The sequence below is a fragment of the Phyllostomus discolor genome, chromosome 2, assembly GCF_004126475.2.
Source record: "Phyllostomus discolor isolate MPI-MPIP mPhyDis1 chromosome 2, mPhyDis1.pri.v3, whole genome shotgun sequence".
Classification (NCBI taxonomy): Eukaryota; Metazoa; Chordata; class Mammalia; order Chiroptera; family Phyllostomidae; genus Phyllostomus; species Phyllostomus discolor.
This window is the reverse complement of record NC_040904.2, coordinates 2,358,008-2,382,989: the sequence shown is the minus strand read 5'-3', so window position 1 is coordinate 2,382,989 and position 24,982 is coordinate 2,358,008. Positions and strand designations below refer to the sequence as shown.

General features: G+C 47.4%; 1 protein-coding gene across 5 annotated transcripts in view; it reads right to left on the bottom strand.

Moving 5' to 3' along the window:
* ITSN1 (intersectin 1) overlaps window positions 1–24,982 on the bottom strand; it is a 176,565-nt gene that overhangs the window by 74,614 nt on the left and 76,969 nt on the right. For all 5 annotated transcript variants that reach the window (XM_036017209.1, XM_028503923.2, XM_036017208.1 and 2 more), the window contains exons 9-16: window positions 24,353–24,416; window positions 21,209–21,346; window positions 19,566–19,678; window positions 16,337–16,599; window positions 11,686–11,835; window positions 11,461–11,601; window positions 5,952–6,039; window positions 5,678–5,817 (exon numbers count right to left, since the gene is read on the bottom strand). In XM_036017209.1, coding sequence (XP_035873102.1) covers window positions 5,678–5,817; window positions 5,952–6,039; window positions 11,461–11,601; window positions 11,686–11,835; window positions 16,337–16,599; window positions 19,566–19,678; window positions 21,209–21,346; window positions 24,353–24,416 — 1,097 coding nt within the window. The remainder of the gene's footprint in view (window positions 1–5,677; window positions 5,818–5,951; window positions 6,040–11,460; window positions 11,602–11,685; window positions 11,836–16,336; window positions 16,600–19,565; window positions 19,679–21,208; window positions 21,347–24,352; window positions 24,417–24,982) is intronic.

The window sequence follows — 24,982 nt, the reverse complement described above, 5'->3', positions numbered from 1 at the left end:
AAAAACTGGCTGGTGGCTTGCCTGCCAGGGCGTGACAAGGGACTCAAGCACAGTGGCGGCTAATTACAAATGCCCTTTGGTTTCTTCCAGGGAAGACATTCTTAAAGTGGCAAATCTCCCTGGAGTCATTAAATTCTCCACTTAGGAAACGAAAGACCTACTGGGAGAAGTAGCTGGGAAAAACTTCACACAAAGTCGATCAACTTCACCTGGTGGTCAACCTCGTGAAAGCGATCCTGGAAATCTGCTACATCTCATCACAACTATTTCTCTATTACAACTAAAATAAAAACAGACCTACTGAGAAATTACCAAGACTCAAAACCCAGTGTCTCACTGGTGCCTCTTCCTGTAACTGCCTTCTGGTTTTCTAACACCACAACAACTTATTGTATGTGGTTCAGGAACACTACAACTTACTTCTCGGCTGGATATTTCTCTAACAAGATGGTATGAGTGTAGGACTTCGTTGATTTTTCTTCTGTGAGGTCTATTCACGGGAATGACATGTTTTACATTAGGTATAGTGTATCATCATTTACTATTATCTCCTAATAAAGTATAATGCCGTTCTTAAGGAAAAAGAAATCATTAAACATGCATTCAAGAAATTTTAGCTACATGTTACAAACAAAAACATGAGAAAGATAAAACACCTATAAAATGTGTAGTATACATAAATTAATTAAGATTTTTATCACCCATGATATCTATGGAATTGTGTGATACGGCAGTTTCTTGACTAGGGCCTGCGGATGAGTTCGGGCCCACAGCCACTACTGAACGGCCTGTAAAATGGGCTCACGTGGGCGTTCTTCCGGCAGAGAAGCCTCTGATTCTCAAAGGGGGTCTCTCCTCAGACAAACTAGGTAGGAACCACGGTGAGACAATGACCGGCAAACAAAGATGCTGTCTTGTGTCAAGATAAACGACAATCAGCCTGCTTTCAACTTTGCTCCTTCAACCGAAGAGGAAAAGCCACTGATCTCCCCTGAGGAATTAAGATACTATCACCATAAAGCATCTCTGCCCATCGATGGCATACGGCCCAAGTATTCCTAAAGCAATATGCTTCACAAATTAAATACTCAAGAAGGTAAACCCGGCCGGTGTGGCTCAGTGGTTGAGTGCTGGCCTGCAAATCAAAGGGTCGCTGGTTCGACTCCCAGTCCAGGGCACGTGCCTGGGGTGTAGGCCAGTAGGGGGCACGTGAGAGGCAACCACACAATGATGTTTCTCTCCTCTCTCCCTTACCCTCTCTAAAATATAAAATAAATAAAATCTTAAAAAAAAAAAAGAAGAAGATGCCCTGAGAACATGGCTCACTTTCAAGTTTACTGGAGCCGGCTGTTCCACGGCTTTGCCAGGGGCACAGAATCACCTGATTTCAAAGCTGTTTCTCTTTCACTCAGTTTTAGAGAGACTCACAAACAGATGTGTTACGTGAAGTGACACTGCTTGAAACGTAAAGAAGTCTCCATCTGAGAGGACCCCTTTGCATGAACACTACTTTGCATAAATGCTTGTAAAGAGAGAAAAAAACAGCAATAAGGGTCTAGGAAAGAGCAGTAATTAATGGAAATTTATTGCTAATTTGATTGTGTAACTCTGCTTCTGGTTTTTGCCTCAGGCTGTCTCAGAAAGGAGAGACAGAAACAAACACACCCTGGTTACTTGAAATTCAAGGACGCAGCACTGCGAATCAAAGTAAGGTCACATCCCTTACATTTACAATAATCTTCAGTGTTCATATTAAATTGACCTCACAAAAAAATCGATCTAGGTACCAGCATCAGAAACATCAGGTATTGTCTTGTCTAAACCTCATACCCACAGAGAAGTGCTTTTATATAAATAAACATCACGTATTTCTCATCCATGGATATTAAGTAGCATAAAATATCATAATTTTTATAAGGCCTTTTGAGTCTTAAATTACAGTAACTTATCCCAATTAGTTGGTTGTAAAACAAATTAAAGCGATTTTAAAAGCCAATCACCAAACCCAATGAGGACAGGGGAACTTGTTTGCATCTGTGTGGAAAAATCTGAAAAATAACTAAGTATTTCAAAACATAGAAACGGTACCAAAATCAGGGTAAACTGATATTCTATTTACCACAAAATTATTAAATTTACTCATTCTTGATACATTAGAAGTACAAAAAACATACTGACTGGCTACTTAAATTCCAAGAAGGGGTATACTAATATTTAAAGAAATACTTAAATGTTACTTCTAAATCTGAAGTCAGCAGCCAACCAAAGAGAAGTCCAGCTCCCCAGGCACAGGCTGGCAGCCAGTGCGCCCTCGGCGCCCGAGAGAGCCAGAGAGGAATGCACCGAGGCCCGTGGGCATGGGCAGGGGCCAGGAGACAGGTGGGCAGGAAGGGAACAGGGCTAGAAAACCCCGCCCTCTCGGCAACAGGAAGAGCTAATCAAGAATCTTCTCTCATGTCTCTCCTATCACCAGAAAGAGAAAAACGACTCTACTTTGTCCTGAAAAATCTGAGTTTCCCCAACATGTCTTAGCTGTATCCACAAGGCACTGTCCCATTATTTGACATGCACGCAATTCTGAGGGACACAACTGTCATGGGTCTGGCTGGCCTCCGGGTGTGGCGCAGGCTCCATCACGCAACATCTGTTAGCTGTTTTGAGTCCTGGGAGGGCTCTGATTCTTTTTCTACATTCAAGGAATCTGTGTTAAGTTTCCGCACTCACAAACTGCTGAATGAGAGAATTTTATTACGTCTGTGCAGAAGAGGTCTTTTCAAAAGTGATCATACAGATAAAAATAACATGGAATCTTGAACACAATGAGACAGTAACCCACGAAACAGCCAAACTCGATTCCACCGGTAAGAGGAAGCGACACCGTTCCTTGAATCCACACCGACTGCTCCGCGGCCTCCGCACGCCCTCCTTCTGGACGCTCTCCTTTCCCTCACTGTCTCCCTTCGCATGCACTCCCCCCCGCCGACTTCCACTCTGCTCTGAGTTCTTCCTCCAGCTCTCTTCTGTTCTCCCGCTTGCTAACCCTTCTGCCTTTCCTGCCCTCACGATGAGCGAGCCCGCCACGAAAGCAGGTGTCTGAACGCAAGAGCGCACGAGCCTTCGTGAAGCCGAGAGCCTTCGTCACCGTAAGTGGCTTCCGCATTTCAACAACTGGGTTCCTAGGAGCGACTTCTAGGGCATATATAGTTATAGGCAGAGCTTTTGTTTCTAGTAGCCTCTTACGTCTAATTTAAGAAGCCTGGATTTCCCAAGTATATTAAGGCATGTATTTACATGCCTTAATATGCAATTCTTAGTTCTGAATTTGTCTTAAATATTCAAACTTTGCTAAGAAATAAAATACTGTCCATTTTTGCAACAGTATACTGACAATGACATTGTTTCCCACAGGATGGAAATGCGCATACGGACACAGATGATCACTGAGTGGCCTCTTGATTTCCGTGGCCAAGTGGCAAATTCAGTGATTGTTATCAAGACAAGACTATGGTACACAGCACATCACCCAGCTTATAATGAGGAATTTCCACCATCGCATGCACGATCTGTCACGAGGAAAAGATTTATTCATATGTGACAATTAACAATAACTAATGATTATTAACTCTTACAAAGGAAGCCTAGCACGCAGTGGTCAGTGCTGTCTTCAACACTCATCTGAGCACGCATCCATGAGGGGAAACTGAGGCACAGAGCCAGAGGTGGTTCATCATTCTCAGCCTGAGAAGGACGTGCATTGTCTGCGCAGGGCACAGGGACCTCTAGAGAGAAGTCTCGGTGCACGGCGCAGCCCAGGGTGACGGCCACGGACTGGCAGACAGAAACGCGTGGCCGGAAACGCCGTTCCCGCCGGGACCGGTCCAGCACGGCGACCAGACAGGTGCCGACGAGGTCTCGGCTTCCCAGCAAGAAACCCACGGCTAGTCTCCGCGGGACGGAGCCTCTTCACTTGGCACCCACCCGGCGAAGCTGGAGAGCTCTGAGCTGTGTGCTCCATGCTGCCGCGCTCCACAACGAAGGTATCAAAACACAGGACTTTCAGGCTTACGTCTGAAGGAGCCCCGCTCCGGCAGCGAGGGCGGCCCTGGGGAACGGGGCGCAGTCGGAGCGGCCCACGCCGCCCTCGTAGGGCGCTCTCTTCAGCGACGGCAAGGCCAGCTGGGGAGCCGATGCCATCCACCAATCTAGGTGTTCGTCAAGGATCACCCATTCGAGTGCCACTTTCTGATGCGTGACTTCGTTTTGAGAGTCAAATGTCTAAACCAGAGAACTCTCCAGAAACCTGGACCACGGTCTGGGTTCCGAAGATTCCCGAATACTTAACAGCTTACATCCCAAGAGACGGTTCAAAAGCACCCTACGCCGCACACAGTGTCATATTCTTCTTGCTTAAAATAGCAGCGCATCATAGTGAGCGTTAATGTGCTTATGCCGAAGATGAAGAACCTACAGCCGTGCTTCCCACTCGTACACACCACGTGTGCTCATACATGTACAGGTATAGAACATACATATAGCACATGTGCACATGCATGCATGCGTATGTGCACACACGTGCACACACTCTGTGTAAGCAAGAGAGAGAAGTGAAGAAAATCACTAAGTTGGCTCAAATAAATTTCCCCTAAGAGCACTTTCCTAGAATTGTACGACTGAGAAAAGTTCATTGCCTATTATTCCGGAAAAAAAGAGAAAGGCACAAATATGTCAAAACTCAGATGACTAGACAACTTGGCCTAGGATCTCAATTCAAAGGTCAGCTAAAAATCTCAAATATGCGTCCTATTTTCTTTCTATTTTTAGTAAGAAAAAATAAAAACAAGAGTTTTGCTTTTTCCTAGTTACAAAAGCTAAATTAGCCAAAATTAAGTATAAAAGATTTTAAACTAGGAAATGAAGTATTTGGGGAAAGTGTAAAATCCAGTTTTTTTATATGAACACAATTATAAAAATTCCACTGTCTCCTTAATCTCAACCACGTGACCGCTGATGAAGATGGCCCAGCTGCCTGCAGGCCGCTCTCACTGGGAGCCAGTGTTCTGAAGATGAGGGGTGCAGCCACCCCGAAAACCCGGACCAGAGCGGGGGCGTGGTGACCACCACCCCCCTCCCCACGGGCTCTGGCACTGTCCGAACTTGACTGTGTGAGTGTGACAAAACCATCCACCTCTTCTGGCCAGAGACAAGGCAATTACTCTGTTGAACAATAAAACTTTAAAATACGAGGTAACAAAATAAAGACCTACACTCAAGGACAACCCTGAAGGTAAGAAGTGGCAGACCAATTCTTAGTTCTAGAAGAGAAAAGTCCCTGTTTAGTGGTCCCCCAAGAACACGGGAGAGGGGAAGGTTCTGGAGCCCAGCTCTGGAGTTCAACTCGATGTCGTCAGCGGACAAAAGGACGGAGACACACAGACATGGGGTCTGGTGAAAGACGGACGCCGTGTCAGGGCCGCCCACTCAGCCGTAAGTCACGGATGCCAATTCGCTGTGACGTCTTAGAGGACACACTGCCCCTCCGTAACTGTGGGGGCTTTCCCGAAGGCCGACCAACCGGCACGATACATTCTCCTGGCTGGGGCTAAGTGTCACTCACCATCCAGCCGGTGAGGGAACCCAGGGGGCAGGGCACACGTGCGGGAAGACGCAGAGCGGTTACCTTCAGCTGATTGTTGAAAATGTCGATCTCCTGCAGTTTGGATCTAGTTTCCTTCTCGACTTCGTCCAGCTGGTCTCGGAGCTGCTGACGAGCTAGCTCTTTCGCCTCCAGGGCCCTCTTGAGTGTGAGAAGCGAATCTCCTGTGTCAGGGAAACATCATCGCGAGACCAGAAAATCAAACTGGCGGTGGGGAAAAGGATTTTTAATATTCGTCCAGGTAAGGAAGTTCCTGCCAGTAAAAGGCAGGACGGGCAAATTTAAAACAAACACCTACTGTGCAAACTGTTTTGCTGAACTTGCTTCAACTGGTCACTGAGTATCTGTTTTTCTGGAATGAGCCTTCCAAGCATCTGCTGGGACTCCTGGGGGGGAGGAGGAAGACGACAGTGAGGAACGGGAGCCCGTCCCCGTCGGGACCCCGCAGCCCGCCTCCTGCGCCCCGGGCTCCCCCCTCCCCTGCCCAAGCCCTCGGGGCAGAGACAGCACTGAATCACCAGGCAGAGAGAGGCCTGCTTTCTGCCCACGGAACCAACTGCTCGCCAAATGCTTTCCGCTGAAGTACAGCTAAGACCATCATAGCTCCCTTGATACTGCTTACATTTTTGTTGACTTACTGCCTATGAATAAGCTCTAAAAAATGCACTCGGTGGAGAGAACTGGAAGTGAGGAACGACCTCTCCGCTGGGATCCCGTGTGACTGCGACGACCCTGTAGCTGGTCAACCGCCTCAGCGGCTGAACAGAAACCGTTCTACCCCGAACTTTGATACTTAATAGGGCTCAGCTGAGGTTTACCACGCACCTTAAGTTGGAAACACAAATCAAGGCGATTTTTAACCACTGGAATCTTAGCTGCCACAAGTTTTTCCACCACCCGGGACAGAGCTGCAATTTTAACAAGGTCCACAAAAAGTCTTGAGCCAACTATTTTTTAACCAACATAAGAAAAAAAGCCCAAACCACATGGTAACAGGGTACTGGGAGTGTTCATGGATGACTTGTCAGGCCCTGTATTTGCTTAAGTTCAGCTGAAATTATCCTATCCAGTTTGTATACATTTCAGAAAAATGATAGCCTTTCCAGTATATAATAAGGAATATTTAACTTCTCTATTTACCTTGAATTTTAAAAGATTTCTAAAATTGACTTTTGGTCGAAGAGAACTACCTTAAAATTCCCATCACAGGTTACATCCTTTGTGGAACAAGCATCCTTACATATAGACAGGCTCGTGTTTATAAATCTTTCTGTGCTACTTGTCCAAATGGTAGAGAGATTTATTAGCTTACTAGGGAGGATTTGGAAGCATCTTCTCATAGGAATAATCCGCACACACCCTCCCCCCAAATCTGGGCAGAACAGAATACACAAGTCAGACATTTTCCCAAAGAAGCCGCCCGAGCTTCCCTGGTCTCCCTACACTGGGGCCAGCCCACGTACCCCATGCCCGAGTTTCTTTTCTGAGCCAAAACAAACCATTAAGCACCAAGATGAAGCTTGGCCGGGACCACTCAGGTCCCTTTGCTCAGATGAACGCGACACCCAGGTTTCCGGAGTCAGTCAGTGGAGGGCTACCTGACGCGTCTGCGTCGCAAGCGTCTGCTGGCTCCAGGGAGGAACGGGGACCAACGCGGCCTTACCTACTGTGCACCTGGGCTTCTTCAAGCTGTTGTCGCCTCCCCACCCTTCCAGGAACCCTGATTTGTGCTTCAGTGTCAATAAGTGAGCGTGCTAAGTATCAACCTTTCATGAAAATGTGTTTGGTCTCAGTGAGCTAATAAATATTCCAAGGGAATATTTTATGAAATCTCTGATAGAGAGTTAACAAAAGACTTATAAAGAGAGCTGGAACACAGAAGAATATGCTTTTAAAAAGTGTGTGCATTTTTTAATATTTTCAAACAATTTCTAGCAGTGAACATCTGATGCTATTCACCTCGTGTCATACCCCAGTATCTCCTTTTGATTAGGACTCCAAACCACACGAAACAGCGGGAAAGGAATGAGGGAAAAGCACACAGATTTAGACAAATGATAGATCTCAACACCCATCTCGCAGCAGCTGAGGAAGTCACGAAGGACGGCCTCGCAGACGCTGCCACGAGTCAACTGGACCTGACTGACGTGAGGGCCGCCCGCCCGACTGCAAGGCAGAGCACATTCTTTCCAAGTGACAGGAAATAGTCGCCAAACAGATCATATGCGGAGCCACCCAGTAAGTCTCAATAAAGCTACAAGGATTAACAAGGACTGAAATCACAGAGAATGCTCACAGATCATGACAAATCAGTAATCAGTAAAATAGCTGGAAAAAAATCCAAGTATCTGGAAACCAAACAGCATAATTCTAAATAACTCATCAAAGGAAAAACAGCAAAGGCGACAAAGAAAGGTCTGGAATGAGTGTGCAAACACAGCAGACACACAAAGGGCCGGCGCAGCGCCGTGAGCTCCCACCTGGTGAAGCTAACAGTAAACAAATGAAACCGAAAATAGGCAGATAGAAGGAGTAAAAAGCCTTGGCACATGAAACAGAAAACAAACACACCACAGAGTGGAGTGATTGAGCAAAAAAGAAAAAAAAAGGGTGAAGAACGCACGGACACGGCCGACAGTGTGGTCTGGGTGGGGGTGGGGGGTCGGGGGAAGTGAAACAGGGCGTGGGGGGTGAATGGTAATGGGAAAAACACAATGAGAAATGTAAAAAGACTCAGTGTAACAGACCCACCACTAGCCAGACTGACAGAGGAGAGAAGAAAGGCAGAAGGGGGTTGCAGAGGAGGGCGAGCGGGAGGGGGGACGGGAGCGAGAGACCTCCGACACCAGGCACGGAAGCCGTGGCACCACCACACACACCGCCGAGCCCCGGGGAGCAGTGAGAGAGTATCGTGAGCCGCTTTACACAGACAAACCTGGCCACTCGGATGCAATGGACAAATTCACCGAAATACAGAAATTATCAAGAGATTCAAGAAGAAACGCGAAATCTGAATAGCCCTGTATTTACTGAATAAAATGTGCCATGAAAAGGGCTACCACACAGAAAGATCTTCCTCCACAAAGCTTCATTTGTGAGTGTCGCCAAAAACTCAAAGAAGAAACACCTTTTCAACACAAACATTTTTAGAAGAAAGAAAAGAAAACTCTCCAACTTACTTCCGTGCTTAGTGCCCTGACACCGAACCCAGACACGGACCGGTGACGTCACACACACTGAAAGGGGAGAGACCGAACCTGCCCCGCGAGGACCAGGGCGACTCTCACCAGTTCCTTCGATACAGTACTGGAGGCTGCGATCAGTGCCGTTAAGGAAAAAAGACAACCACAAGAAATACTTACGGACAAACTTTACAAAATATGTACAGGACTTACACGCTGAAAATGGCAAAACACCGTTGAGCAAAATTTATAACCACCTAAATAAAATTGAGTAATGTACTGTACGACTCAATATTGTCAAGTTGTCAATTCCTCCCAAATTTGTAAATTTTATGACACAGCAATCAGAATGCTAAGTGTCTTTGTAAAAACTAACAAGCGGATTCTGAAACTTACATGGAAATGTAAAGGACCTAAAATAGCGAAAATCATTTGGAAAAAAACCAGAATATTGAAGATCTCCCAGTAGTTGATTTCAAAAATTATTAAAAAGCTACCATCAGCACCAGACCGAGGTACTGGTGAAAAGCCAGCCGTAGATCAGTGGAACAGAACACGGTCCAGAAAAGACTTCCAGAAAGGCCAATGGACTTTCAACGGCTACCAAGGTGATTCAGTGGGAAAAGTGGCAGTGTTTTCAATAACTGTTTATAGAACAAGTAGGTTATGGTATGGGAAAAAATTAACCTCATCTCTTACCTTATATTTGTATAAAAATCAACCCAAAATTCATCATAAACTTAAACTTGTAAATAAAACAACAAAGGCCCGGAAGAAAACATAAGAGAAAATATCTATAATCTTAGGCAAGCCAAAGATTTTCTTTTAGATAGAAGACAAAAACCATGAACCATCAAAGAAAACAATTAACAAGTAAACTTCATCAAAATTTCAAACTTGTTCTTTACGAAACATCATTGCAAAAAAAAAAAGAAAAAAGGCAAGCCACAGACTGGGTAGAAATACTTGCAAAGCATACACCCAACAAAGGGCTTGTTACCGGAGTAAAAACTCTGTGACACAACCCTATAGTTAATAAAGGGCCGAGGAGCCATCCGCAGAACACACACACGAGAAGACACAGGCCAATACCCATACGAAGTGACGCCCCGCGGCAGTAGGCCTTCAGGGCAATGCAAATGAAAGCCAACCGAGATAGTTACACACCAAGCAGAAATGTTAAAATTAAAAATGATAACAACACCAAGTGTTGGCAAGGATGAGGAAAACCTGAAGTAACATACACTGCTGGTGAGAATGTAAAATGGTACAACCACTTTCAAAACAGTTTGATAGTTTCTTATAGGGTTAAGCATACACTTACATGACACAGAAATTCCACTCCTAAAGTTTAACCAACAGAAATAAAACCTACTTCCACATAAAGACCTATACATAAATGATCACTGCAGTTTTGTTCATGAAAAGTCCAGAACTGGGAAGAACCTAAATGTCAATCAACAGGTGAATGGATAAATGAAGAAACACTACTCACTGATGGAAAAGAACAAACTAATGACTCACTCAACAAAATGGATGTCAAAATCATCACACTGAGAGGAAGGTGAGGTAAAAGTTAAAGGTTCAGCCCTGGCTGGCGTAGCTCAGTGGACTGAGCGTGGGCTGCGAACCAAAGCATTGCAGGTTCGATTCCCAGTCAGAGCACATGCCTGGGTTGCAGGCCATGGCCCCCAGCAACCACACATTGACGTTTCCCTCTCTCTTTCCCTCCCTTCCCTCTCTAAAAATAAATAACTAAAATCTTTAAAAATAATAATGAAATCCAATAAAAATATCACTTATTTAAAAAAGAAGTTAAAAGTTCAAAAGTAATGATACGCAGAACAGTGTCTACAGGAACTCAACGCCCCCTGCCAACTCAACAACTGAAACCAACAGGTGACGTTATGACAACTCGGTGTCAACTTTGCACAGGTAGTAACGTGGGAGTAGCGCTCCACTGTGCCCCCAACTGTTTTATGTGTGTGTGTGTGTGTGTGTGTGTGTGTATCTCCCATGCTCCCCCTAGACACTGAAACTGCACTTCTCCACTGTCACTGTCACTGTCACGGAGAAGCCGAAGTCCCGCGATGGACTACGGGCCCTACGTGACGCGCCGCCACCCGCGCCAACCACCGCGGGCTCCTGCTGCAGCCGCGGGGCGCGGGCACCGCGGTTTCCCGACCCGGGCCGGCTCTGCCGGGCGTCCACACGGCTTCGCCGCTCATCTCACGTCCTTGCTCAGAGGGAGCCTCACAGAGAGGCCTGTCGGGACCACCTCATCTACAAATCACAGCCCACCCTCCTCCCAGGACCATCTCTTCCCTGCGCACTCTTCACTGTCTGAGAGGGGGCTTACTGAGCTTACTGTTAGCGTCTGCCTGCCCTGCAAAGCGAATGCAAGGGTCTCCCCGCCCCCCACCGCCCACCGCTGCTCACGCTGGTCCCACAGGGCCGAGGGCACCTGGCCCAGCCGCTGGCAGTGTGCAGCGAACGTGTCCGAGGCCGCCTCCCCGGCAGCCTGTTTCTAGGCCCGGCCCCTGTCTGCTCCATGTGACTGCCTGGGGCCTCGTGCGCGGTGACGGTCCGATGCGGCCCGAGCCGACCGGGCGCGCGCTTCCTCACCTGTAACTGCTGCTGCAGGTGCGTGATCTCAGCAATCCTCAACTCTCTGGACTTGTTCGTGCTCTCGATTTCTTGCCTTTGGGTGGTCAGTCGACACCTGATATCCTGAAGTTTTCCTTCCAGTTGATGCTTTTTATCATTCTTTAACAAATGAAAAGCAGTATTATTACCATTTTGGCTGTTCGATGTTAATATATTCCCAAAGCATAATCAAACTTCACTCACGAGAGCTTCTAATTCAAATTCCAAAGTCTTCTTCTTTGCCTTCAGGACAACTATGTCTTCTTGCTCTTTGTTTCTTTGGTTTAATAGCTCTTGTCTCCGATTCCGTTCCCATTCGAGCTGCCGCTGCCGCTCGAGTTCTCGTTTTGCAGCCTGTTAATGCGACACACGTTAAAAGCTTTATTGATTTTTCAGTTCTTGCGCTACACAATGTCTCTTAATAAATGTTAACAGCCAGTAAGTCTTTTAAGGATGAAATATTTTTAAACATTACAAGAAATTCTACTCCAAAAGAGCAAAACAAAACTTATACAGTATGACTTCTAAGGGAAAAAGGGAATGTTTATAAAGGCTATTATATTTACATAAAATAAGAACAGACAGGCTCATCTGACTGTTAAAATTCAACTGTTTTTGCCTTTAATGCTTAATGGGCCAAATAAAATTGTTCCTCCTTATTTACTGACTCATAAAGAGCAAAAAATGTCTTAAATCTAATAAAATCAAACCAAACACCCAGAAAAACTGAAAAAACAAACAAACACTTTCTTCCATCAAATGAGGAAGTAGTAAGCCTCCTCCTCTTTTTGGAAGTTCGAGTTACATCACCTCACTTTTAGGAAAGACCTACAATTAGTGCCTGTCTTCACTACCTGAAAGAAATCTGAGAGGACTCTTGCTTTTATGAAAAAAAAAGAAAGAAAGAGAAGAGAGAAGAGAAGAGAAGAGAAGAGAAGAGAGAGAAGAGAACCCTGTGTTTGCTCTGCAGAGAGCCGTTACAAAGGCAGCGCCGCCCGGGCAGCGAGAGGGCCCCTGAACGCCTTCCCTGGGCGCCCACTCGGCATCTTGGCAGCCAGCTGCCGGGCTCTGAGCCGTGTCTTGGGCACCTGCGCCTCGCCTCCATTTACTTTGCACATCGTCAGCAGCCTGTGTCTGTCCTCAGGCGTCAGAAAGGCCTGGGAGAACTTATAAGGGTGTTTGGCATAGCATGACACTAGATGCGGTTAAGCACATGTGGTATGATTCGGTAGGTTATTTTATGGGTCTGGGAACACTCAAAGACTTCCCCTGTAAATTAATAGCAATTGCTTCTGTGCTTTATGCCATTTAAGTGGATGAGAGGTTTTACAGGAACACTCATCTTAAAAGCTTGTGACCTTCATCACCCACATCATTCATTTCCTTTGCTCACAGCGGGCTCTGCAATGTCTCTGGCAGCACCAGCTCCTTCAAGGCTGCCTCTCCGGCGGGGCACCTGGCACCGCCCCCCGTGTTCTCCAGCACGGTGCTTCCTGTGCACCCATCCTCCAGCTACCCTGCAAGTGCCTGGCGCACGGTCGGTGCCTATAAATAATTCCAAATAAACACTCTAACGTGTCTTCTCTGTCTTACATGGAAGAAGGGAAGGTTACCTGTATCTTGGTTGTTCATTCAGGAGATTAAAATCCTATGAGGACCTGCCTGAATATGAGGCAGCTTATGGCTACAAGTTTTCTAAAGCAACCATCAGAAATTGAAACCAAAGTATTCATTTTTTAAAAATTTCACATCTTTAAAATATATTTCATTCACATGAGAGAATCATGGCATTGGCTCTGCAGCAATACACTAAAAGTGGAAAGACAGACAAGAGATTAGCTTGGCCCCTCGCCAGGTATGGTACCAGATTTTGGAGCCCTTACATACAATGTAGGGAACATTTCCTAGACATATTTTTTAAAGTGGAAAAAAAAAAGGAATAACATTAGTATGATACCATTACAGTGGTTAAAAACAATTACACTAGTTAGGTGAAGATGGAGGCACAGGTAAACACCACGGTTCGCCTCCTTGCACAACCACAGCAAAAATTACAACTAGACCACAAGACGAATATCACCCAGATGCATCAGAAAACTAAGCTGTATGGAAGTACAACAACCAAGGAACTACACAAGCCACATCCATCCGGACGGGTAGGAGGGGCAGAGACACAGAGATGCGGAGAGGCGCTAAGAGGCACGGAGATACAGAATGGGCGGTCCCCCACCCATGTGGTGGATAAAAACTGGGAGGGATACCTCGGGAGTGAGAGGCCCCAGCCCCACACCAGATCACGCAGCCCAGGGTTCTAGCTCCAGGGTTCTAGCCCAGGGTTCTAGCACCAGGAAGGTAAGTCCCCGTAACTTCTGGCTGTAAAAACTAATGGGGGTTGGGGTGGCAGAAGAAACTGCAAGATTCTCAAGACTCTCCTCTTAAAGGGCCTGCAACAGACTCACGCCCTCTGGGCTTCAGTACCAGGGCAACAGCTGGAAGGGCCCCAGTGCCGTAAGGGGAGAAACTGAAGTGACTGGCGTCAGGGCGAGTGCCAGGAGACAGCTTCCTCCCGGACAAACCCCAGAGGCCAGGCAGTGGCACTGTCCTCTCCTCTCTCTGAGCCCTCCCCTACACAGAGCCACAGAGCCACTACTCGGGTCACCCCGCGATTACCTAAGGTGCTGCCCGATCCAACTTACCAGTGCACCTTTCTATAATAGGCCACACTGAGACAGGGGTCAGAGCAGCTCTGCCTAATACACAGAAACAAACACACGGAGGCTGCCAAAACGAGGAGACAAAGATACATGGCCCAAATGAAAAAACAAAACAAAAATCCAGAAGAAGAACTAAATGAAATGGACATAAGCAATCTATCACATGCAGAGTTCAAAACGCTGGTGATTGGATGCTCAAGGAACTTACTGGGTACTTCAACAGCATAAAAAAGACCCAGGCAGAAACGAAGGTTACACTAAGTGAAATAAAGAAAAATTTACAGACAGCCAACAGTAGAGGGGATAAAACCAAGAATCAAATCAATGATCTGGAACAAAAGGAAGAAAAAAAACATTTAATCAGAACAGCTAGGAGAGCTCTGGCTGGTGGGGCTCAGTGGGTTGAGCGCCAGCCTGCAAACCAAAGGGTCGAAGCTTCAATTCCCAGTCAAGGCACAGGCCTGGGCTGGGGGCCAGATCCCCAGTAGGGGGCGTGTGAGAGGCAATCGTACATTGTGCTTCTTTCCCTCTCTTTCTCTCTTCCTTCCCCTCTAAAACTAAAATCTTAAAAAAAAAACAAAAAACAGCAAGAAGAAAAAAGAATCTAAAAAAAATGAGGGTAGGCTAAGGAGTCTCTGGGACATCTTCAAAAGTACCATCATTTGAATCATAGGAATGCCAGCAGTAGAAGAGAAAGAGCAAGAAACTGAAAATGTATTTGAAAAAATAAGGAAAGAAAACTTCCCTAATTTGGTGATGGAAACAGACATACAAGTACAGGAAGCACAGAGAGTCCCAAACAAGATGGATCCAAAGAGGCCCACTCCAAGACACATTAAAATTAAAAGGCCAAAGTTTAAAGATAAAGAATCTTAAGAGGAGACAGTTATCTACAAAGGAGTTCCTGTAAGACTGTCAGCTGATTTCTCAAAAGAAACTTTGTAGGCTAGAAGGGACTGGCAAGAAGTATTCACACCCTGGCTGGTGTAGCTCTGTTGATTGAGTGTGGCCTAGGATTGATTCCCAGTCAGGGCACATGCCTGGGTGGCAGGCCAGGTCCCCAGTAGGGGGCGCATGAGAGGCAACCACACATTAATGTTTCGCTCCCTTTCTTTCTCTTTCCCTTCTCCTCTCTCTAAAAATAAATAAATGAAATGTTTAAAAAAAGTATTCAAAGTGATGAAAAGCAAGGACCTACAACCTAGATCACTCTATCCAGCAAAGCTATCATTTAGAATGGAAGGGCAGGTAAGAGCTTCCCAGAGGAGGTCCCAGAAGAGGTAAAGCCAAAGGAGTTCATCATCATCAAGCCATTATTATATGAAATGTTAAAGGGACTTATCTAAGAAAATGATCAACATCATGAACATTAAAATGGCAATAAAGTCACAACTACGACCAACTGAATATAAAGCAAACGACCAGAACAGAAACAAAGCCACAGATATGGAGATCATTCGGAAGGTTATCAGTGGGGCGGGGGAGAATGGGAGAAAAGGTGCAGGGATTAAGAAGTATCAATTGGTAGGTACGAAATAGACGGGGACATTAAGAACAGTACAGGAAATGAAGAAGCCCAAGGACTTGTATGTATGACCCATGAACATGAATTGGGGGGGGGGGGCGGAATTGCTGGAGGGAATGGGGGTACCAGGTGGAGGGGGGCAAAGGGGAAAAATTGGGACCACTGTAATAGCATAATCAATAAAATACATGCTTGTAGAAAAATTGTTCATAATGGCCAAAAAGTAGAAACCACCCAAGTGAGGAATGGGCATGTAATGGGATGTTATGCAGCCATAAAAGGGAGTACCGTGCTAACTCGCACTGTAGCTCCGACGCACCCTGAAAGCAGTGGTACGTGAGAGCCAGACACAGACGGCTGTCCACTGCACGACTCCGTTTGCAGAGAAGGGCCAGAGCAGGCAGACTCTCACGGACAGAATACAAATTAGCGGGGGCTAAGTGCTGATGAGGGGGGCGGGGAGGGGAGGAATGGCTTAATGGGTAAGGAGTTTTTGTGGGGTGCATGTACTAAACTACTGAGCTGTGAAGAAATAAAAGCTCCTAACCCATTACTGGCACAGTCCCGAAAGGGGCGCGGAAGCACGCACGCGCGCACCGCACGCCGCCCGGCTCACCTCGCGCCGCTCCACCTCCTTGCGCCGCTCCTCCTCCCGCTGCCGCTCCAGCTCCCGCTGCTTCTCCAGCTGCTTCTCCAGCTCCAGCTGCCGCTTGCGCTCCTGCTCCTGGCGCTCGCGCTCCTTGCGCTCCTGCTCCTGGCGCTCCAGCTGGGCCAGGCGCTCCTGCTCCTTCCGCTGCTGCTCCAAGAGCGCCTGCCTCCGCTTCTCCAGTTCCAGATTGCCGCGCTCGAAGTTCTCGCGCTTCTTATCCTCAAATGTGACTGGAACGAGAAACCAGCAGGGATGAAAAGTCGTGACATCCAACACGCCACCGCAGAAGGAAAGACTCAAGGGCACATGAGAGAATTCGTGGTATAAATGGACACCGGGACCCTCTGAGCGTCCTTTCTGCCGGTGCCCGGTTAGCAAACACGTGACAGGGCCCTTCCCCTAGCTCCTGGACCCCACGGGCTCCCCTCCACGATGGATGCCGTATCGGGGTGTTCCAAGTACCCAATACCGTTTCCCTCTGAATCCTTCCCGAGTAATTCTGCCCCATCTACAGCAGTCTCCTCTCCCTCATGCTCGCTCTACCCTCTCCTTCTGCATGACCCTGATTCAGCAACCAACCCGCCAACTCTCCTATACGGTGAATTCCTCCCTCTCTCTCCCCTCAGCCTGTAGTGACCCGACGTGTCTATTCTAACAAACAAGGCCATTTCAGAAAGCGGAGGCAGAGGTTCCCTGAGTTTCACACTAAGGAATAAGCTGTGTCCTAACCATTATGTGGATCACATTCCGTAAATAATTTTTTTCTAAGCCATTATTCAATTTCCTTCTTTGGGAACAGCAATTATGTATTTTAGGCTATTCCCAAGTCAATCATTTTTCCCCCTTCTAATCCTTGCTAACACTTTGTTTACATTCATTTTATTTTACTTTTTTTAAAGAAAAACCCCACCCCCACGTCCCTTACTAGTTTTCGGCAGCACCTGTTACTCAGTTTTGTGTCTGCCTCCGCGCTGCTCCTTGGACCCAGCCCCAGCCAAGGGGAACGCCCCCCGCCAGCCCGTGCAGCGTGCACCCCCACTGTCCCCAGTCTATTTCGAGAACTGTCACTTCGCACTTCGTCTCGAGATCTGCAGCTGTGGGCATTCCTGTGTGGCCTTCACTGCTCTGCACGGGCCCCGCTTACACGCTGCGGTCAGACATTAACTGGCAAAGGTGGCAGGCGTGTTCCGGTTTTCTTGTTCTTCCTGCTCTGACAGTGATTTCGGGAGGCAGCAGCCCCTTCACCAGTCACCTTAAAACTGAGTCCCCTCAGTCTCAGAAAGGAATGAAGTGCTGACACATGCTATGATCACTCTCAAAAATATCTCGCTCGGTGGCAGAAGCCGGACATACAAGGCCACCCACTGTACAGCCAGAACAGGGGAATCCAGAGAGACAGACGGCAGACCGGTGGCGGCCAGGGGCTGGGGAGAAGGGAGGATGGGGACAGCCTGGGCATGGAGGTTCCTTTTCGGGCGATGATGATGAAGCTTCAGAAGCGAACAGCGGTGGTAGCTGCAGGGTCCTGTGAGTGCACTGAATGCCGCCGTGATGGACGGAACGTGTGCTCCCCGCCCCCAGGTTGTATGTTGAAGCTCTAACCCCCGAAACGCGATGGCATCTGGAGGTGGGACCTTTGTACTCAGGGTTAAGGCAAGGCTGTGAGGGTGCGGCCCTCACGATGAGGCTCACGGCCTCATAGAAAGAGGAAGAGACAGCGCTTTCTCCTTCCCTGGCACACGGCGAGGACAGGCCGTGTGAGGGCCCCGCGACAAGGCAGCCGCCTGCAGGCCGAGAGGAGCGCCCCAGCAGGAGCTGGGCTGGGGGGCTCCCTGACCTTGGACCGCCGGCTCCGGCTCCAGCACGGTGAGCAACACACCGCCCACGCGGCGGCAGCCCACGCTGACCGAAACAGCACACTTTCAAAGGATCGATTTTTTGTTATGTGAATTTTACCTCAAAAACAATCCTGGCAAGTCCCTATACATCTTTTAAATTCCAATATCTGGCCCTACTTCTCGTATACAGGAAGCACAATAATAAATGGTTGTTGAAAGAAAAAAATGCACAAACAAAAAACAGATGTTCACTGTCTGCTCAAGCTTTAACTGTCTACCACCAACAGATAAAGAACACGCCCTATTCTAAGGATTCCATCTTTATTTTTCTTTGAGTCTTTGTTCCCATTATCATCAACCTGAACTGCCCCTCCGTCCCACTTGTAACAACCTCATTCATCTTCGAGATGAACTCGACTGTGCACTTGACCACAGAGTGTAATTCTCCGTGTCTCTGCCAGCCTGTGAGGCCCAGCCAGGGTGAGCTCTGCCTGCTCCTGTGACGCTGTCCTCAGGGACCTGCCACTCCATGCGCTGCCCTGGTGGCTGCTCACACGGACGTCTTGAATCCTCCACTAGATTATAACCTTCTAGAGGCTATGGGCCATGTATTATTAACATTTAGACTCTTAACTGTACTCAACACACTTGCACAAAGAACATTTTCACTAAGTGACTTAACAGTGAAAAAATAATAATTTAAAGAGGATACTGAGAAAACTAGGTCCTGAGAAGGTCAATTAACCACCAAGCGCTTGAAATGTAGCAAAACAACACTAACAAAGTATTTAACACAAAGGGACTTCAACATGAATTTCACCTGCTTCTTAGTATCAACTATTATCACATCGTTAAAAATTCATAGCCCCCTTAGAATATTTTAATGGTATGATGGGTTTATCATGATCAATGAGGATTATTTAGAACAGGTTCATATTACATTTTAAATAGCTTCTTGTTATTAAGGTGTTTTCAATTCTCCCAAACAATATGAGAAAGTAACAGTAGCAATTTTACTTCCTATTCTTGGTGATTTTCAGCAATCTCCTTAAAGGTTTATCAACTTGAGTGCTATAGAGATAATATTCCTAAGTTTTCTGTTTAGTAATCCATAATCCGATTTCCATTTAAAAGCTAGAACACAGGTACATTAGCAGAGTACATCATGTTCTCACGTCTATATATATATATATATGCAAATGCAAAAGTGTATTAAAAGTGTCTCCGTTCTAAGGCTAGTTAAAGGAATATAGCAAGAATGTCAATAAAAAGCCAGATTTACTTCTACCTCCTCTATCCCTGCCTGAGAGATAGAGGAGGTATAACGTGACACCACTCGAGTACCAAGACCGCCGTACCCGGCAATTTCTTCTCCAGTTGCTGCTCTTCCTCTAAAACCGGCTCCTCCGGGAGCCTCTGGTCCGCCGAGGCCGAGCTTATGACGGACACGCCACTGCCCGACCGGACTCTCCTGCGGCCACGGGAAAGAAGAGGAGAGAAACAAATGAACGCAAAGCTGTCTCGGTGGAAATGAGCAGGTCGTGAAAAAGGATGTTGAATGATCATGCTATCTATCACGGCACAGTGACAACAAAGAAAAGATTTGATCCTCACCGTTTCCAAAGAGTTTTTTTAAAAAAAGGAGTATTTGAACAGCATCAGACTCTGAATGCCGAGCTTGTTCAAATGTGCAGAACCACAGCCAAAATTAGGGTAATTCCAAAGAAATGACTTAGTGAATAATCACGCAGAGGCTAGAGCAGGGCCCAGGACACAGCAAGTGGCAGCTGCTATTACCGTCGCCCTTGCACAGAAGGTGAAATTCTGCTCAGGGGAGAACAGCGGATCAGCTAATGGGGGGGGGTCTCTTTTCCTTTACAAAGTCTCTCCATTCCACCTCACTTCCTCGGAAACACAAGGAATGCCCACCCTTCCAAGCCCTTTAAACAAAGCAGTTAGTTAACCGATTAGTTTCACTTGATACATTAACCTTGCTTTTTAAAACTACCTGTTTAAATTGTGGGGGGTTTTGTTTTTTGTTTTGTTTTGTTTTGTTTTAATCTGCTTCCAGTCTCTCCGAGCCCTTCTCAGGGCTGGGGGTCTCACGGGCCACCTGCCCAGGTGCGTTCCTCCCCGCAGTCGGCGTGCGCGGCTGGCCCTGGTCCGTGCGCGTGCCCGCAGCGGTGGCTGTTTCTCTTACTCTTATGGACACTGCTCTCTGCCGTTCTGCCTGGCATTCAGGGCATTAGTACAGAAACTATCTTTTTCCCACTCTTCTTCGTGTTGGTTAAGATCTCCTATCTGTCTTGGAACGCAGTTGTTTGGGAGGGGTGCCCGGGGGTGTGCAGGTGGAGCACACCGGTCACCGCAGACGCTCCCGACAGACCCTGGTCTGCTCTCTCGACGCCTCTGCTGAGACCAGCCGCAGATAAGGAAAACGGTCTCCAGTTACCTTCCTGACTATAATTTCTACATTGCCAGCATTTTGTTACCTCTCGAATGTGGAGAATTTACAGGCAGAATCTTTTTGCTTCCTTTAAAATCTACAGGTTGACATGGTTTCCCTTTGCTAAAATTTCTGGTGAGCTTCAAATACATAGATTGGTACAAAAACCACCCGTCTTTTGATGTTTTCCTAATACAGGCAGATGTTGTTGTATTGCTCCTCGCTTTACTAGCTTCACGGGTAGTGCATTTTTCTTTCCAAACTGAAGAAGGTAAGACCCTGTACCAACAAAAAGATTGCACTTTGCCTTATTGTGAGACCTGCTTTGCTGTCCCGGACTAGAACGGAGCCCACAGTGCCTGCAAAGCCTGCCCGTGCGCTGTGAGCACTCAAGGAACACATCCAGGATTAGCACAGAGCCCAGATTTCTTGCATTCGTGGGTATCTGATTTACTTGCCAGGAATAAAAATGACTAGGAGCTATAGAGCCAACAAAGCGCAGTTTGAAATTCACACACTGAGCACAGTCTCTTGCGAAAGCCACGCGCTCCTTACCTAAAGGAAGGCGGAATGTACTCCGGGGGCAGGACCGGCGGCAGTGGTTGGCCGGACATCGCCACGTCAATGAGGTGCATCGCGAGGATAAACTCCTCCGCCGTGAGTTTCCCATCTTGATCAATGTCAGAAAGATTCCTAGTCAACAAAAAGTGAGTTGCGACCTAGTTTCATGGAAATGTGCGCTTGCCACTATCCATGCATGGATAACTTAAACGTTCTATGTTCTTATTTTGACTGTAGGCCAATCGAGTCTCTCTGTGCCTCGGTTTACACAAACAGTACCTGTTTCACACCACTGGTGCAAAGATAAAATAAGAGACAACCCACATAGTTGGAATGGTGTTCAGCATTCAATAAATGTGACCTGTGATAGATGACACACTTCTCAATCCTCACAAGCCCATTTACAACGTACTTACATTCCATACGTACTTAAGTACTACGTGCAGCAAACCAGTGGGTCAGACAGTAAATACTTAAGCTTTGTAGCACACACACTCTCCATCACCCTGAGTTCGGCCCGTGTGGCGGAAAGCGGCCCCAGACAAACACATAAGCTGACGGCCAGGGCTGCTGCTGCTGCCATAAAGCCGCACTTACAGAACCCGGTGCGGGCCCGCTGGGCTCCGCAGGCCGGCCCCAGACCTGGCCTGCACGGTGGACCTCCAGGGCCTCCGGCCACAGCAAAGGCGTTTTCTGCCCTTTAGTCTCAGAATTCAGTCCCCACAATTCTTCATAATCAACTTGCTCTAGTAGCTATTTAGAGTAAAAAGGTTGTTCTAGCGAGTCCAAGACTGTAATTACACTTGACTTGTGGACACCACGGAGGACACAGAACAACGCAGCTACTCCTGAGAGTGTCAGTGAGACAGATGCTGCATTGGGAAGCCGGCTGGGCTGGTGCCTTGAGTCAAAACACTGCTCTTGAATCTGAAACGTCCTCAGGCGGCATAAACCCTTCTTTGTACAGGTATAAAATGTCCACCCAGTCACGTGCACACCTTCTGAGAGCACGTCCTACAACCTCTGACACACCGTCTGTGTATGATCACCACAAGGGACAGAGGGGTTTCAGCACCGAGGTCCCCGCGTCTGTGCAGTCACCCCCTCCTCTGCCCCCAGCCCCTGGTCACTGCTGATCCCCTTTGTGTCCCTCCAGCTGGGCCTTTTCCAGACGCCACACTTGTTCCTAAACAGAACAGAGGCGCGAACGGAAACCCCACCTGCTCTGCCCTGGCCTCCCCTTTCCCCGCCCCGCTACTAGCTTCTCCTGGGTAAACCCAATTAGAAGGCAATGCAATCCTTCCCCCCCCATCTGCCTAAGTAATGGTTTCATCCTTTAAATACAAGATATTTAAAATACCTTTTTATTGTGTAGGAGGGGAATATAATAAAACCCTAGCATGAGAAGTCTGAAGTATTCTTTTCAAAGAGGGGAGGTTATAAATGAGAAACTTAAACATTCCAATATATTTTAGGATGATGGGAACTTAATAAACGGCCAATCAACCTGCATAAATGTTGGATCTTAAGTTTATACTTCAGAGGGCCCCAGGATACCGGTACACATCCAGACCTACGGAGGTCCGGATGTGCCTTACACATACGATACCTCTTCACTGGTCTGTTATTGTGCTACTACAAAAGGCAGACCCTTGGGTACAAAGCAGAAGGGGCCAGGGTGGGGGACAGGGGCAGCACTGGAGTTCGACCCCTCAGGAAGCAACCGCATCACGGTGCTCTGCAGCCAATCACGAACGTGGCCTGGAAGCAGCACACACCAGGTTTACTGTCTGGGCAGAACCAGCGCCTCGTGCATAACCGAGACCCACACGTCTTCAGACACCTTCCTGGGGGGAACACTTGCACGTGAGGAACCCTGCAGGATCCGGGCAATGCTCAGCCACAGGCGCTGGAGACCATCACAGAAGAGACAGAGACAGGGTGTGCCTCCTGACGGAAGCGCGCGGTCTTATCTCTGACGCAGTCGCGCAGAAAACGGGGAGGGTGCGCTCGGCAATTTCTGGGGACGGTTTTGACTGTCACCTCAGGGGGCGGGGTCACGCTACAGGTATGTAGCATGTAGAGGCCAGAGGTACTACCAAAAGGCCTACAATGTACCAGACAGCCCCCCACAGAAAACTGTGAGGCCCAAAACGTTCATCCTGCTCAGGCGGAAACACCTTGCTCTAGGTGTGACCAGCAATCTACAGAGATCACAGGAACTCAGTAGCACCACAAGGAAGCAACCATCAAAAGTTAGACTATAAGAAGCTACAGAACAGATCACCAGGGTTTTGGAGGGGGCGAGGAGTGGAGATCAAGACGAGGAGGATTTATAGGTTAAAACAGCCTTAAAAGATGCATCAACCAAGTCCTGCAAAATACATTTATTTCTATCAACCACACAAAAAATTATGAGGCAATCTAAGGAATTTGAACACTATCTGATTAAATGAAGAATTACTGTTAAAAAATTCAGGTGGGCCACTAGCGTTATAGTCATGTTGAAAAAACCCCATCTCGTCTGGAGATAAAAGCTGAATTATTAGCGGATAAAAATGACATCATGACTGAGATTTGGCTCTAAATAATCGGGAAAGAGGAGAGGAGAACTGGGACTGGCCATGAGTTGAGACTTATCTAAGCTGTTTTGTAAGTTCTTGAGAATTCACTACATCAATCTCTTTACTTTTGCATTTTTCAAAATCAAAAGGGGAAAATATAAGACAGGTAATCATTACAAGTCATAGGAAAATTAAGCACATTCCATATATTTGTCTCTACAAATAATGATATTAATCTAAACACTGATGAGGCCCTACTAATTTAAGAAATAAAGTTTCCAGCCCTGGCTGGTGTGGCTCAGCGGACTGAGCGCCGGCCTGCGAACCGAGAAGTCACCGGTTCGATTCCCAGTCAGGACATATGCCTGGGGCGTGGGCCGGGTCCCCAGGTGGGGCCTGCCAGAGGCGGCCGTTACACGTATCCCTTACACGTTAGTGTTTCCCTCCCTCTTCCTCCCTCCCTTCCCCTCTAAGAATAAATAAAATCTTAAAAAAATAAAATACCACATTAAAAAAAAAAACACAGAAACAAAATGTCCACTGTACACAAGCCAAGGAACTCTTCATTCCTTACCATATTGACGCCAGCTGTGCCTGCGGTAAGCTTGATTGCATGAGGATCGTCCTCGCCTGGGGACCTAGAGGGAAGCCGGGGAGAGTGTGAAGATGAGTCGGCGAGCGTCGCCGTCCGCAAGGCCCGAGCTCGGCACGGGAGCGCCGTGCGGTCTCCGGCGATCGCAGTGCGCAGTGCGCTCAAGGAGATTCGCTATTGCTTAAGAGGCTTTCCAAAGAGAAGGTTAAACCCCAGTGAAGAAGGGTTGAAACACACGGCACATGCAGCCCCTGGCACCCGATGTCTGTTCCACGGGCGGCTCAAGAAGAACGGGACGCAAAGGATTAGCCTCAGGCTGTCACCTGCCTCTGGCCCAGATTACCGGCTCTACCAGAATTAGGCTTTTGTTTGCAAGGCTGGAGCAAACTCTCTCTAAATTCAGCATCTTCTGCCACTGGCTGCTGCCTCCACCGTGACCACTATCAGACAACTCCAAGAAGTCTCGGAGAATTTTAGAGGACGACGGGGCCGTAGTGAGAACTCTTCTAATCGTTAGTATACGGACTTAAAAAAAAAAGCGACTTGCTCAAGGTCGCACAAATGGCTAATATCACAGCAATTAAAAAGAATTACTGGACGTCCGAGTCTTCT